The sequence below is a fragment of the Camelus bactrianus genome, chromosome 9 (assembly GCF_048773025.1).
Source record: "Camelus bactrianus isolate YW-2024 breed Bactrian camel chromosome 9, ASM4877302v1, whole genome shotgun sequence".
Taxonomy (NCBI): domain Eukaryota; kingdom Metazoa; phylum Chordata; class Mammalia; order Artiodactyla; family Camelidae; genus Camelus; species Camelus bactrianus.
The window spans coordinates 41,508,112-41,523,584 of record NC_133547.1 but is presented as its reverse complement, the minus strand read 5'-3'; the positions used below and the strand labels follow the sequence as shown (position 1 = coordinate 41,523,584).

Below are 15,473 nucleotides of genomic sequence, written 5' to 3'. Positions count from 1 at the left end.
AATCAGCTTCTCAGCAACAGAGACCATGGTTTTCAGAATGCCCAGGTAAAAGCTATAGTATTATTGTTCGTAGAGCTGTATATATCGCCATAGGATTATGACCTACATTACTCTTATCTTCATTTTTGAGGCAAGGAATCTGAGACCCAAAATAACATTCCCCAAGGTCACGCAGTTATTCTGGAGCTGGTCGGATCTGGTACCCGTGTTGTCTAACTTCAGGAGCCAAGTTCTCAACGACTTCACTGGCGGCCACTCCTGAGCATCACGGCAGAGAAGGCAACCCTAGCACCAGAGTTCCCAGAAGGAGCTCTCACAGGCCTTCATGTCAGTGGCCTGACTGAGACAGCCTGAGCCAGGACAAAGGGCCTGGACACTGACGGAGAGGGAAGGCAGCCCCCAGAACAGGAGCCTACTTCATAGGATGTTGAGAGGCTTAAATGAGATCAAATATATGTCAACCATGGGCACGTCCTCAACAAAGCCCTTAGGTGTTTGGGAGGTGAGGACTTCCCAGTTCAGAAACGGTTCCACATCCTCTCTGGACCCCAGGACACCTTGGAGCCTCCCAATTTCAGTGGCAACAATCCCTGCTCATCCTAAGCCTGCTTCTGCTCCAGACATCAGAGGGCACAGAGGTAGGGGAGACGGTGTTTCTGGCTTTGGCCAAAGGAGTCATCACAGCTCTTTGCTTAAGATGACCTTTAAATTACCTCAATAAAGAAGAGGCTAAGCACTTAACCGCATGGAGCGTATCATATTGATTGGAGGAGAGAGGCTCTGGCCTGTCTGCCCGGGGCTGAGTGGGAGCCAGGCCAAGCCGGTCCCAGGGGGCAGCCGCCAGGGTGTGAAGTACTTAGAGTTCCTCTGAGTTCTGAGAGGAGCCGGCACTCTCCCAAAGTGCCTTCACAGCTTAAGGGGCTGAATTTTGGAGCTCATGGTCCCCCTCTAGGACGGTGTGGGTAGTCCAAAAGAGGTGAGAACAAGAGGAGTGGGTTTTACTCCCGGTGCACCCAAACACGGGCAGTCCACTTCATCTCTGAGCCTCGGCCCCTGCGTCTGTACAGTGGGGACCAAGGGACCAAGTTCACGGGGTTCATGGAGCTTATGTGAGGCCAGTGTGTAAAAGTGCTTTGTAAATTACACATCTCCACGTGAACAGAATGCGGCTTATCATTCGTTATTTTTATTATCATAAACGAAGTCGTGTTGTTCTTTTGCTTGAGACTCAGCCATGGCTCTTCTTTGCACTCCGGATGAAACCCATCCTCCTCATCATGGCCCACTAGACGCCGCATGGTCTGGCCCCTGCCTGGCTCCCGCCTCCTGCCCGGCTCCCGCCTCCTGCCCGCATCTCCTTTTGTAGAACTGCCCCTCCTGCCCTGTGCAGCAGCCCCACTGGCCCTTACGCTGTTCCTAGAACACACCAAGCCTCTTCCTACCTCAGGGCCTCCGTACTTTCTGTTCCCACTGCCTGGCACACTCTTCCCCAAGTGTGTTGCATGGCTGGGTTCTTCAACTTCAGATCTTAGCTTATGTTACCTCCTCAGAGAGAACTTACCTGACCACACTCCTCTGACCAAGCACAGCACCCATCTCTCTTCTCTGCATAGAAACAGCCACGGGTCACAGTGTTTTTATGTAACCGCTTCAGTGTTTATGGCCTTCCCTTCATAGAATGTTGGTTCCGTGAACATAAGGATCTTGTCTGTTTCGTTCACTGCTGGGTGGTATCAGAGTACCTGGCACACAGTAAACACACTAAACAGTTGTTGAATGAATGAGTGGGCGAACGACTGGCAGGGAAGCCTTTGTTTCCCAAATGGCCCCTCTTACACCTGCTTCCCTTTGTCTCTGTCTCTCAGATATGGAGACATGGTGCCCAAGACGATTGCAGGGAAGATCTTCGGCTCCATCTGCTCCCTAAGTGGTGTCCTCGTCATTGCCCTGCCAGTCCCTGTGATCGTTTCCAACTTCAGCCGGATCTACCACCAGAATCAGAGAGCTGATAAACGCAGGGCACAGAAGGTAATCCTGGGACCTGGGAGGGGGGTGGGCAGCACTGGAGAGGGGCCCGCCCTTGGCCTTGCGCAGCTGTCATGAGGAGTTCCTGGGAGAACCACTGCACTGAAGGCCTCTGGGTTTGGAAGGTAAGGCAGCTCTGGGTCCCTTGCTCCCTACCCGTGTCCTGTATTCCAGCCCCAGTCAGCCTCACAGGGCAACAACCGCTCGGTTACCCACAAGCTGGTGAGCTCCCTTCTGGATGGTCTGTGCAATTTCCTTGGGCCCTGGCTCTGCAAGGCCTCAGCCACCAGCACAGGCAGTGCCCGGACTCCTCCATCTCCCAGCCAAGAGCTTACCCGGGGAGTGTAATTGCTTTTCAGTGCCCTGTAATGGCCTATACAAAACACCGTGACAAAAATTAATTTGCTTAAAAAGAAAAATGAATACTCTGAAAGGAGATGATTCTGCAGCACTGAGTTAAGGGACAAATGGCACAGCGGGCTTTAGTCACCTCGGGGTATCGTAGGATGAGGCACGGAACTGCACTTGATGGTCAGGACTGACCATTGTCGGTCCTGAGGAAAGTTTTCAGTGACGCCCAGGGTGCACTGCTCAGGAAGGCAGGGCAGCGTGCGCGCCCCCTCGCCACAGGATGAGGAAAGATGTCTGAAGGTTTTGGTGCCTGGACAGAACCTCCTTTCCTGACCAGCCTCACCTTCTGTCCAGAGCAGCCCCCTCTCCACTCAGCCATCTGCCCTTCACCTGCATTTTTAGGGCCTCTGGCTGGCAAAGGTTCTTGGCCCAAGGGGGCTGCTTTTCATTCCTCTTCTGATCTGGGCTGAAATACTCCCCCTTCAGTAGCATCTCAACCTCCAGGGGGTACGGTCAGAGCCTTTCCAGGTATGACGGATGGAGGGACCTCGTTGAACAAGTCACTTAACGGTGGCCTGAGATGTTGTGTCCTTCTTTTATTCTTTCATTTATTCATTCTACACACATTTACTGAGCCCCTACTATGTGCCAGGCCTTACTATGCATTGAGCTGGGTTATTCCCTCACCACCTCCTGGCCTTCCACCTGCAGGGACAACCCCCAGATAGCAGGGCTTCCTCGACATATCAGAAGAATCCAAAATTTCAGCACAGACCTGTGTCTGCTGACCGAAACAAAGTCTCAAAGTGCATGAAAATTAACTCTGAAATGTATAATACTTTGCATATAATGATGCAATATACATTATAAAGTTATGTAATAAATCTAGCGGGTTCCCACTTCCAGTGTATCCCCTTTTTGTGCCCTGGGGGCCCCCTCCTGCTTGCCCTTCTGTTTCCCTCCGCCTGCGTGGAAATAGATTTTGCCTTATCTTGACCTGGGCCTGCAATGTTGTCAGCCTGCCTCTGCCCGATCTGCTGGCTCTCTGCTGTCCTCTCCATCCCCTCCCAGAACCGTTTCCTCCCTCTTTCACCCAAGGTCAGGGCTTCCCCACCCCCAGCCCCTGCTAGCCAGCCCAGAAATAGAAGTCTTATCTCTGTCCCTGTTCAAGTCCACTGGCAAATGTGAGCCGTATCTAAGTTCACTGTACAGTCCTAAAGAAAGGGGCTGGAAGAAACTGGGATCTCCTTTCCAAATCAAGGAGCCTGAGGCCCTGAAGGGCCAGGGTCCTCCAGCATCCCCACCCGCTATGGGCCCCCCGGCTCACACAGGTTTTTCAAAAAGCAGTGAGGTTCAGAGGAAGCCTCAGCTCACACACCCGCCCCCGGCTGTGCCCATCACAGCCCCACTCAAGCTGTGCCTTTCCTGCCCCTGCAGCTACCTTCCCGCCCTGGGCTCGCACCCATGCCTACTTCTTAGAGCATTGCATCTGCTGTGGTTTTACCCCTGCAAAGAATATAACAGGGGCCATTTCTCTGCAGAACTTTGCAAAGCTCTTCCTGTGTGATTAAAATCCGGAAGGAATCAGCTTTGGCGACTTCCTCCCTCCAGCCCCTAAGAATGAGACTCCCTCCCTTCTTCTCCCTGCCCACCCTCCTCCTTCTCCCTCTTTGCTCTCCCTTTGAAATTAGAGTAAATATTTAGTGTTTTCCCCTCGCCTGGATACTGTCTCCTCTCATGCTTGCTCAGCTCTGTCTCTTTCACCTTGGGCTTCCTGTGAGAGAGGGAGAAAGAGAAACCAGGATACTGCCTGCTTCCAGCACTGAGTCTGTGGCAGCCAGGCGAGGAAGGCAGGTCTGGGGACTCAGTGGGGAGTGGGGAGGCGGCACAGGAGGGAGGTCAGGGGAGCTGATGCTGGTTCCCAGCCCAGATCACATGCTCAGGAGCCACGACGGTAATTTGCAGCCCACAGGCCTCAGCTGCAAAGGAAAGGCTCAAAAAGTTGTCACCCTTTCCCGTTGTGACTGGTTTGCTTGGGATTATTACTAAAATGACTCCGCGACTATTTCCTTCAGAGCCTAGGTGCTCTGAGCCAAGTGCAGTGGAGATCAAGTCAGAGGTCTAGCAGTGGACAGAGAGAGGGCAACATCTGAGTGGGGAGTTTTTAATGGAAATGTTTATTGAAATAATTGTAGATACACATGTAGTTATAAAATTATAACATCCAGGGTAATGATGCTGATACAACCCACCAATCCTATTCAGACGTCCCCAGTTTTACTTGTACTCGTGTGTGTGTGTGTGTGTGTGTGTGTGTGTGTGTGTGTGTGTGTGTGTGTGTTTGTGTGTGTTTGTGTGTGTGTGTGTAAAGGTTTATCGCCTATGCAGGGTCATGCATCCCTCACCGTGGTCAAGGTACTGCACACCACAAGGATCCCACTCACTGTACCTTAAATAACCATACACCCCACATTCTCCCTCCACCCTGTCTCCAACCCCTGGCAACCATTTATCTATCCTCCCTTTATAAAGTGTTTTCATTTGCAAAATGTTATTACCAATGGGCTTACACAGTAGGTAATCTTTGGAGACTGGCTTTTTTCATTTTGTGTAATTCCCGGAGCCTCATCCAAGTCACGTGTATCAACAGTCTGATCCTTTTTCTTGCCGAGCAGTACTCCATGGTGTGGATGCCTCACAGTTATGTTTAACTATTTGCCTGGTTATTATAAATAAAGCTGGGGTTAACATTCACATATAGGTGTTTGTGTGAACGTAAGTTTTCATTTCTCTGGCATAAATGCCCAAGAGCACAGTTGCCCACTTTCTCTTTTGGCTTTTCCATTTCTCCTTCTTTCTCCTTTTCCTGCCCCTCCCAGGGCAGAGATGCTGATATTCATGGCCCAAGAGCGCCTGCTAGCCAGACAGCTAGGAAGTGCTTCATCACAAAGGGCCTCTAGGGCCGGCAGAATCCTTGAGCTTATCAGCCTGTGCCTGGACCTCTACCCGGGGTGACAGCATCCTCCATCCAGACCTCTCCTCCAACCCTGGAATCGCCACACTTGTTGAAAATGAAACTTCCTGGTTTTTGCTCATCAAGTTTAAAACCTGCCTGAGCAGAGTTGAAATTCAGGGAAGGAGGAGAGGGATGTTTTGGAAGCAGCATTTGGCCTGAAGGTTGGAAGACCTGATCCGAAGTCTTGCCCTGGATAAGTCACTTCCCCTCATGTCCTCCATTTCCTTGTCTGTAAGATAGCCTAGGTGACCGCCACATCCTCTTTTAACTCTCCTCCTTCGTAGCCATGGGAGAGAGTGGGGCTGAACAGTCCCCACCAGGGGCGAGTGAGCCCATCACAGTGGCTTTATCGGCGTGGATTTCTGACTGACCTTGGAGGGATCATCTTCCTTCCTGGACCATCACAAGCCTCGCTAGAGTGCATGCTCAGCCCGAAGCTCTGTGCTAGATGCCGAAGATAAAAATATGCATAAGTCACAGATTCTGGCCCTCAGGAGCTCAAAGCCAAGCCAGAAGTCCTCACCAAATTGCATGTGCTAGGTACTGTTCTGTAAATCCGTTGCAAAACCTTTTTTTCCTGTGTGGGAAATGATTAAACGATATCGTGCATTTGATATGACAATCTGTTGCTTTAATAGAGCCCAGGGTAAGATAAGATTAAAAGAAGTGCCACAAAGGAGAGCAGGAGAATCTTTCATCTCTAAAAAGTAATGAAGACAGACCCCAGATACAAGAAAGGTCTGGCTCTAAGTGGTGCAATCAAATTATATAAGGCTCTAATGAGCTTGACACAATTGGATTTCCATATGCAGCTCTCCACACCCAGTATTCACCCAAAGCAAGAATAGCTACCTCCTCGAATGATGAAAAACTTGCTTGAATATACGCATCTAGCTGAGGGGAGGGCGGGAGCAAGATTCCCAGGGAGGAGAATCATTCTGGACCTTGAATGAATGATCTCTGTTCAGAGAGAGGAGGAATGGTAAGGCTTACTAACCATCCTTTCTCTCCCAGCTTCCTCTTTTCGTGCTCCATCCAGGAGAGAGTTCTTCCTCAGGTTTACAGGCAGACCTTCCAGGCTGAGTACTGACTTCTTCTCCAAATTTAGAAACCAGGGAGGGCCACTGAAGTGTCCCTGCAAGGACATGCTGGCCACAGGGGGACTTCCCAGGAGACAACAGATAAAGTGTGTTCTTTGTGCTTCTGTTGACAGCCTGACTCCAAGTCCCTGGCCTCCTTTTAGCAGATAAGCCAGTCCAGCAGGACACTTGGAGGGGACACTTCCCCATGCTGGGGAGAAGGTGACAAGAAATAGAAATTGCCACAATTTCCCAAGGACTCCTCTGTTCAGAGTACATGCTGAAGTTAAACTGGGCCTTTTAGAGGCAGGAGGAGGGACCCCCTGCCCCAAGTTCGGTCTGTGAGTCCGTCTGGGCTCTTCTGCTTCCAGTAGCAAGGGCCTGGATTTGGGTCCAGATCGACGAGAGCCCAAACGATCAGCTGCATTTTTTTTTTAAACCAGCAGAAACCCCTCTATCAGTCCTTTCTCCTTCCCTCCCAAAGCCTCTTTCCTCTTAGGCTTCACTCTGTGGTTGTGCTGCTGTCATGGTGACACTGATTATGGTCATTAGGAAGGAGAAGAGAAGCCAGCATGTGCAGTGTGTCCAGCCTCTCCCACTGCCTCTGCAAGCAAGAGGGAGCTTGTGTTGAGATACCAAGCAGGCTTCCTGCAGGACACTGCTGAAGCCTTCCCAGGTTGGAGCTGGGGAGATTTTCAGTGGTCATGGCAGAAGCCAAGGTGGTGTACCGAGATGTGTTCCATCCTCCCCTCTCTCACACATACACTGGGCCCCCGGTCACACGCACATGCACTCATTCCCGTGGATGCGCATAAAATATACACACACTGACACATCCATGCATGAATCCACTCCCAAAGACAGACGTGCAATTGTAAATTCATTTAAAAATTTACAAATTACTAGGCACTGGGGGTATATCAGTGAACAAAACAAAAACCACTGCCCTCGAGGAGTTTATAGTCTGGCTGGGGAGAGAGACATTAGTGAGATAAATATATAAAGTATATACTACCTTAGTAGTGAATGCTGAGGACAAAACAGAAAGAGGGGAAGGAGTTGAGGGGTACAGAGACACATGGCTTGGTTTTCTCGTAATTAGCTGGTATTTCGGCGCCTACATATGTGCACAGGAAACCGTGCTGGACCCTAGGGGAGAATCAGGAGACCTATCACATGTGCTCCTTTAAAGAGCCTGCAATCTAGTGAGAGATGAGAAATACCCTGATGCACCACTGAGTAAAGGTCATGAAATCTGGGGAAGGAGGGAGGTCACCGATGAGTGATATTCCTCTGGCCAGGATTACACGCGGGCTGGAGAGACAAGTGGAGCCCCTGGGCAATCTGACCATGACCGTGCCCCCTACAGGGGGACACAGCCTCTCAGACCAAGTCCCACGGGTGTAAACAGAGATCCCTGCAGCTGGGAAGCAGCTTCGTCCCCTTCATCAGGCATCACCTGGGAACCCGGTCTCCCTGGGACAGCCCGTTGTCACTGGCTTTGCCAGGCTCACAGTCTTTTTGTCTCAGTTTCCCCTCACTCTTTTATTATCTCTGCCAATCACAGAAGGCCCGCCTTGCCAGGATCCGTGTGGCCAAAACAGGCAGCTCCAATGCCTACCTGCACAGCAAGCGCAACGGACTTCTCAACGAGGCGCTGGAGTTGATGGTAGGTGCCCGGAGGACCGGGGGTGAGGAGACGGAGGGAAGACGGGCTTGTTCTCTCGCCCCAGGGGCACCGGTTCCCTCACCCCGGAGCCCCAGTCTGAGCCCTGACTTCTCAGGCATGTTTCCAGACTTTCCGCAGGTAGCAGCCCCCTCTCCGAGTACCTCTCCCGAAGGATGATCATCACTACCCCTAAACCAGCTTTAGCTCAAAGGCCCCCAGCCCAAAGGCTACAATGTTCTGGGGTTTCCCTAGAATTTGATTCATCCAGATTTTTCTGGTCCCTCCTACCCTCTGTGGAGAAGTGAAGGAGGTGGAGGGGAGAAGAGCCACCAGCTGCACACTCAGGCTCTCTTCTCGCTCACCAGGGCACCCCGGAAGAGGAGCACATGGGCAAGACCGCCTCACTCATCGAGAGCCAGCACCATCACCTGCTGCACTGCCTGGAGAAAACCACTGTGAGTCCCAGCCCAGTGCCACCCCCTTTTCTCGTCCCTGACCCCTGACCCTTCTCCAAGGTCAGAACGTACAGAGTGAGAACTCTGTACTCACGTCCTCATGCTGGGCCCAAGCTTTAGAGGTCAAAGTCTGTCTCCCTCAGTTCCAGAGTAGTGATGAGGTCTCCATCTGCCCTCAGGAGGAGGACCCCAAGGAGTGGTGCCAAGTCACCAGGGGAGGGACGCCAGCTCTGTCCTGCAGCAGCACGGAGCAGGCCATTTCCTCCAGCCTTTCCACACACCCCTACATCGGTCCCCATGGCCGGTTTCTTGGTTACCAAAGCCTAAGGGCTCTGTCTGTCAAGTTTCCCGGTTCTAATGGGCAATGCCTCCTCAATCCTGGGGCTGACTTTGTGCTAGATTGCCACAGGATAGCAGAGAAGAACGTCAATTTTTGCCCTATCCCTGGGGCTAGGTTGATGCAATTTGTGGGTCCTTTTGCTCCTTACACTCCTCTTGGAATGAGAGACAGTGAAAGAAGGAGGCAGTGCAGATATTTCTCCAGCCAAGGATGTTGTCAGTACCACCCCATCCTAGTCACCCAGCTGTTCGCAGGGAATTCCGAATCTGAAAGGCTTTTTGTTAAAATAGAGTCACGGCTAAGGGGGCCACAGCTGGAATGTGGAATGACGCTTGTGCCTCACCAACAGACTGGAAGGAAGGGCAGTGGGGCCAACCCTGGACCCTTGGCAAAAAGTGTTAGGAGTAGCAGGGAGGGAGGAGAAGTCAGGCTGGACAACCAAAGGGAGACAAAGTGAAACTTTCCTGTTCCTTTCCAGGCCCTCCCTCTCCAGAAAGCCTATGGTCAGGGCTCAGCCCCTGAGGAAGGAATTCTCTAATTCTCAGTGTTCCATATCCTGGCCTCTCAGATATGGGAGGAACAGATGTTAGATGACTCTTAATATGAGCTAAATGTGAACACTATGGATGGCAGCTGAACCCCATGAGAGCTTCCAAAATGGGAAAGCACTCTAAAAATCTTAGTTTCCAGGATTTATCAAATATCTCTTAGTGTCAAGAACTGTATAGTATATGCGTATCTAGAATTTCTCTCCAAGACTCAGAGCTTGCCAAAGAAATAGGCCTGGACCCAACTGCCCTTTCCAAGTTGCATGTGCTGGGTGGAATGTATACAACTGAAAGGAGATGGGTAAAAATATTTGGGTTTGAAGGGCTGGAATGTTGGCATTGAAGAAATGAGATTTTGGAATCCAGGGGTGGAATGCTGGCATTGAAGGGGTGGAATGCTGAGTCTGACGGAAAGAATGTCAGATTGTGGGGATACTGGGATGGAAGAGATGGAATGCCGGACTTCAGGGGAGGAACGTGGGACTCAAGGGGTGGAGTGTTGGGACGAAGGAGGGAGAATGCTGGGAGCAAGGGATGGAATGTTGGACTGAAAGGGTGGAATGCTGGGACTGAGAGACTGAATGTCAGGACTGAGCTTGGGAATGCTGGAATGTACAATCAATGGTGTTTTTATCTTCTGTTGGCATGTTGTCCTGTAGGGGTTGTCCTATCTTGTGGATGATCCCCTGTTATCTGTACGAACCTCCACCATCAAGGTATAACTTTTTAAAAATTCAATTGATGTTTTCCTCTCTGATTCTTTTAAGTCTGTGGAGTCTCCTCTTTTACCCCTGGTCTGGTTCTCTGCATGTGCTGTTGATTCTTCTGGGGCTTACCCTACCTCTGCTGTCACACCCAGTACCAGCTCAGGTTTCTTTTCTTTTTTTTTTCTTTTTTTTTTTTGTCCTGAACTACCCAACTGCCTTTCTGATTCCTTTTTTTGACCTCCTCAGGGGCTTAGCGGGGCGGTAGAACATGGCACCAATGCTGGTGTCCTGTGAGTGTCCGTGGGCCACGTCTCTGTGCCACCTCCCCAGCTCCATGGGGACTCTTGGTATGGGCCGTCAGGGCTGGTCGCTCTCTCTCTGAACTCTGTTCTTATGCTACGTCTCTTCAGACTATCCTCACTCTGGCAGCCTTGGCCAGACCATTCCTGCCATGGATTTTTTAGTCACCTTGGCTGAACAGCCATTTTTTTAGTCATCCTGGGTTCCACTCCACCCCACCCTGAGCATCCCCAGCCAGGAGTCTGTTAGCATTCCCTTCCCATGCTTACACTTGACTTAGGGAATCCTATGCCCTTAGCTATATTAAGGATCCATACCCCATAACCAGGTGGAAAAAACCAATAATTTAAAGAAATCATAACCCTGACAGTTTGACCCCATTGGCTTTCAAGAGCAAAGCTCTCCCAATTCTGTTAATAATCGAGTGCCTTTAAAAGCTTACGTCTCATACTTACCCAGGATTCATAAGGATCTCACCCATCAAATCCAGAAAAGACAACCTAGCGTACCCACTAGCCATAGGAGTAGTGACTCCTAGGGAGTCAGTGAGTCCTTACCTGCCACCCCCTGGAGATCCTGTCGAAGCTACAAAGTCAGTCAGGTCTTTGCTTCTGGCTCTAATGATGCCACTAAGCACCCCCCCCCCATGTCCTCAGTGTGCCTTCAGCCCAAAGTTGTCGGTGAAGTGTATGTCACATTGTGATTTCACAACCGCAGTCTCTGCCCTGCAGTCTGATGACCAGGGCTGCCAATAGGAATCTCCTTCTTCCTTCCTTGGATGCCTGTAGGACTACCCCCGTCCTGAATGCCTATCTGTGCTCCAGGCAGCTGGGAGCCCTCTTCCCCCGGCCCAGAACAGAGACAGGCAGCCATCCAGAGGACGGGGCCCATCCTCTCCTTCCTGCCTCCCTCTACTTCTCCTCCTTCTCCTTCCCACAGAACCACGAGTTTATAGACGAGCAGATGTTTGAGCAGAACTGCATGGAGAGCTCGATGCAGAACTACCCATCCACCAGGAGTCCCTCACTGTCCAGCCACCCGGGCCTCACGACTACCTGCTGCTCCCGTCGTAGCAAGAAAACCACTCACCTGCCCAATTCCAACCTGCCGGCCACCCGCCTGCGCAGCATGCAAGAGCTCAGCACGATCCACATCCAGGGCAGTGAGCAGCCCTCCCTCACTACCAGGTGGGTGGCTCCACCCCCGTCACTCCCTAAAGCTTGAGGGGCTCCAATCACAGAGTAAAGCAAGCTCAGCGAGAGGAGAGAACCCTGAGGGTCCTCGGCCCCGGCCCCTTGTCCAATGCATAAGATCCTCCCCCCACCTTCCTTCTCATCCATGCAAGTTAACCCAAAGGCCCTTTCTATGCTTTGAAGGATACTGTAGCAGGTTTAGGCCCAATGTGGGCTTAGATACCAGAAAAAATAACACAACAACAACAACAAAAATCCAAAAATAACCTACTCTGGTGCAAAGAATGCTTTCTCAAGGAAATAATTTTCACAATTGTATTAGACCTGGCTTATCCAGGCTGATTTTGAATCACAGACTAACTTTCCCCTCCTTTCTCTGCTAATATTTAAGCCACTTCCTGCTACTTCCAGTGAGTGGCAAGGAATTCAGGGAAAAAATCAAATGCCACAAATGACGGGAAAATAATCTACTGGAGGAAGACACATGTACTTTGAATTCCAAAGCCCAATATACATGACTTGTGCAGTCTGAAGTAGTTTAGGAATAATAATCAGAACGGGTAATTACAGACTGATTACCAAAGGCAGAGATCTCTGTCTATATCGGTCTAGATCTCTCTGTCTGACCTCCTCCTAGTCACTGTGAGCTGGAAATGTAGAGGGTCAAGGAAGCTTTGGGATACTAGCAAGAAGAACCATCATCAACTCACTCTTTTTTTATCCCAGTCGTTCCAGCCTTAATTTGAAAGCAGACGACGGACTGAGACCAAACTGCAAAACATCCCAGATTACCACAGCCATCATCAGCATCCCCACCCCGCCAGCGCTGACCCCAGAAGGGGAAAGTCGGCCACCCCCTGCCAGCCCAGGCCCCAACACGAACATTCCTTCCATAGCCAGCAATGTTGTCAAGGTCTCTGCCTTGTAAAACCACTGGACAGAGGGCCAGTGCGGGTAGTGGGAGTGAAGGGGGCTGGCATGTTGGTGGGTGGCCGCCGGGACCACTCCCTCCCCCTTCCCCACTATTTCTGCCCGCCCCATTGCACCCCTAGCACTGAAACTTGTGCCTGGAAGGAAAAAGAGGCAGCAAAGGGGCACCTGAGGTTCACTGCTGCTAGCGTGGACATAGCCCTGTGATACTGCAACTCACTGGGGCCAGAGGAAGGGAGGGTGGGTGGGGTAGGGATGGGATGGTGGGGGTAGAAGCTGCGTGCCAGGACAGGGCCCAGAGGGGGAAGCCTCAGACCAAATGACAGTTGTTTCTGGAGACCCCAGTGAGGAAAATACAAGACCAAGAGATGCACAGAGGCCGAGATGTCACATGCAAAACAGGAAGAAAATATAACACTGTGGATTTAAGCACCTTTTTCAAGGCTCTTAATGGATAATATTTATTCATGGGAAAAGGTGGAAAACAGAAACACCAACGGAGTTTTGTGAAATGTTTTTCTCCATGGACCCAATACCTTTGAACCAAAACAATGCGTTCTGTGAGGTTTTTGTTTTTGTTTTTGTTTTTTTTCCTTTTATAGCAAAAGCTTTTAGGCCAAGAAGTCAGTTACTGCTGAGTTCTCTCTCCATTCCCCCAGGTAGGTGAGGTCAACTGAGCCTGGGCCCCACTGCCCAGCTGACCTGCACAGAGCTGCCAGGTGACCACACAGCAACCCTCACCCTGTCTGTCCCTGTCTCTTTTGTCTCTGTACCTCTCTGCTTTACCCCTGGCTGTTTTCCTCCATGTCCAGCCGTCTGTCTCTACATGGACCCCAGTGATCCTGAGACATGCTAGTAAAGCCTTCTCTACTGCCAAGCACCTGCAGACCCATGCTTGGAAGTTATATCTGTGTGACTGCAGTTGTGGGAGAGAAAAGAATGAAGCAAAAACAGGAGTTTAGGGATGAGAAAAGTCTACCTTATAGAACAAAATGCTTCCCTTATGGTTGGAACCACTGCTGTTGGAAGTTTCCATTTCTGGGCAAGAAAGGGAATGACCAGAGTTATCACATTGGGATCTTGAAAAAGGAAATAGCCAGCCCCAGAGATACACAGTAAATGCTGGTGTGTGCTGGCAAAGAGAGAACAGAAGAACCGCGGCTCACAGCTGCAGTCGGCCCCTGGGCCACCTTGCTATGTACCCTTCCTGCAGGACCCACCATAAAGCCCATCCAGAGCTCTGCCAAGAGGCCCCAGGAGCAGTTTCCTGCAGAGAAGGCAGTGGTACGGGGACCACGCTTCTGACTTATCTCACACCTGAGGCAACCCCCACAGAGGCTGCAGATTAAGCCTGTGTGCCTCAAGAAGGATTCTCCGAAGTGTGAAAGCAAGTAAGAGATTATAAACGATTCTTACCTGGCCTGAAAGATGCCTTGAGGTCTGAAGAGACTTCAGGCCGGATGTGCCTGAAGATAACTGAAATGGGAGAAGCCTGGTCACCTCCCTGCAAGTGAGGAAGTGAATATTATTTCTGGAGAAACTGGACACATTTCTGTGCAAGTGACTTGCAGCCTGATGGGGCCGGGAACAGCGTTTCTGGAATCCAGTCAATTTTCACCGCTTACACACAGCAGGTGGGCCTTGGGGTTAGTGACAAGGCCCTTTCCACCCTCCCCAATCTCCAACTACCCTGTTGCAATCTCTCTTGCCTGGGTTCTGAGATACAGGAGTTCCTTGAGAACTCTTTATCCATTCAACAGCCTAGTGGTTAGCTGTTTAATTGTAGGCCAAGATTTTTTCTGCCCACCACAGCCATATGGATGAGTTTCACTAGCCAGGACCCTAAAAACATCTTCAATGGGCTTCCTTATGACCACAGCTCTATTGACCCTGTAGAAGGAGAAAGTCAAAGGGTTATGAGGTGGTACCTAACCAGAAGGTGAGCAGAAGGAAAAAGGAGAGGGAGCCTTCCTTCCACCTTAACGCTATCCTCATTGACCACGGACTGAGTCCCTTTTCTCTGGGTCTGGCCCCTAGTATTTCCCCCTTACCTGAGAATGGGGTGGTTCTGGCCCTCTGAGTGTAAGTGTAGGTAAGTAGAAAAGCTTTACAACTACAGAGGAGTAAGTGTGTACACACAAACACACACAACAACCTAAACACATTTGAGAGTAAGTACTCAGACCCATTTACATCGTATACATATTTCATTAGGGAAGGCAGAGGACTGGGCCTGGGCTGGACTCCATTTAGAGGGCAGGCAAAGGACTAGAAAAGGAATTTTTCTTTTGAAAGAATATGTAATGGAACAAAGTTAGAATGTCTCAGTATCTAAGTTTACATCATAAGAACTGAGTGGGGTAAAGGATAAGTATGTAAATAGGATCGTGGTTACATACACATGCAAACTGCCTGTGTTGAGGAACAGGTCATCACAGGGTTAGAACAATGACTGCTCCAACCCAGGATCTGTTTGGCAATACACCAAGGGAGTATATTAGTGGTTCCCACAAAAATTAATGAAGCAATTTTAAAAATTACGTCCCAAATAATTTCCCAGGTTTTGACCCTAATGAACTAAATGTTTTGTATTCCTTCAATTTCACTTCCAAATCCCATATCATGTCAGTTCCTAAAATATCATTTAGACTATCCCCTTCATCTCCATCCCTTAATGTAGTCTTAGCCAAAGGTAAGAGACCCAGCTCACCTCTGGTACAAAAGATGTCAACCCAAGAAAATGGCACACAGAACACAGCCAGACTACGCTGTTACAGGGCATTTGTAAGTAAACAAAAGGGCCGAAGTGTGCTGAACCAGCTTCATGTCTAGCTCACTGGCCAGTGACTGAAGCACCTGG

At 50.3% G+C, this 15,473-nt stretch overlaps 1 protein-coding gene across 6 annotated transcripts in view; it reads left to right on the top strand.

The window, feature by feature from the left end:
• The window catches only part of KCND3 (potassium voltage-gated channel subfamily D member 3), a 526,784-nt gene extending 513,919 nt beyond the window's left edge, over positions 1-12,865 (top strand). For all 6 annotated transcript variants that reach the window (XM_074370165.1, XM_074370163.1, XM_074370164.1 and 3 more), the window contains 6 exons: positions 1,866-2,028; positions 8,039-8,140; positions 8,506-8,595; positions 10,143-10,199; positions 11,430-11,677; positions 12,410-12,865. In XM_074370165.1, the coding sequence (XP_074226266.1) occupies positions 1,866-2,028; positions 8,039-8,140; positions 8,506-8,595; positions 10,143-10,199; positions 11,430-11,677; positions 12,410-12,611 (862 nt within the window). In that variant the 3' untranslated portion in view covers positions 12,612-12,865. The remainder of the gene's footprint in view (positions 1-1,865; positions 2,029-8,038; positions 8,141-8,505; positions 8,596-10,142; positions 10,200-11,429; positions 11,678-12,409) is intronic.
• The last annotated feature ends 2,608 nt before the right edge of the window (positions 12,866-15,473 follow it).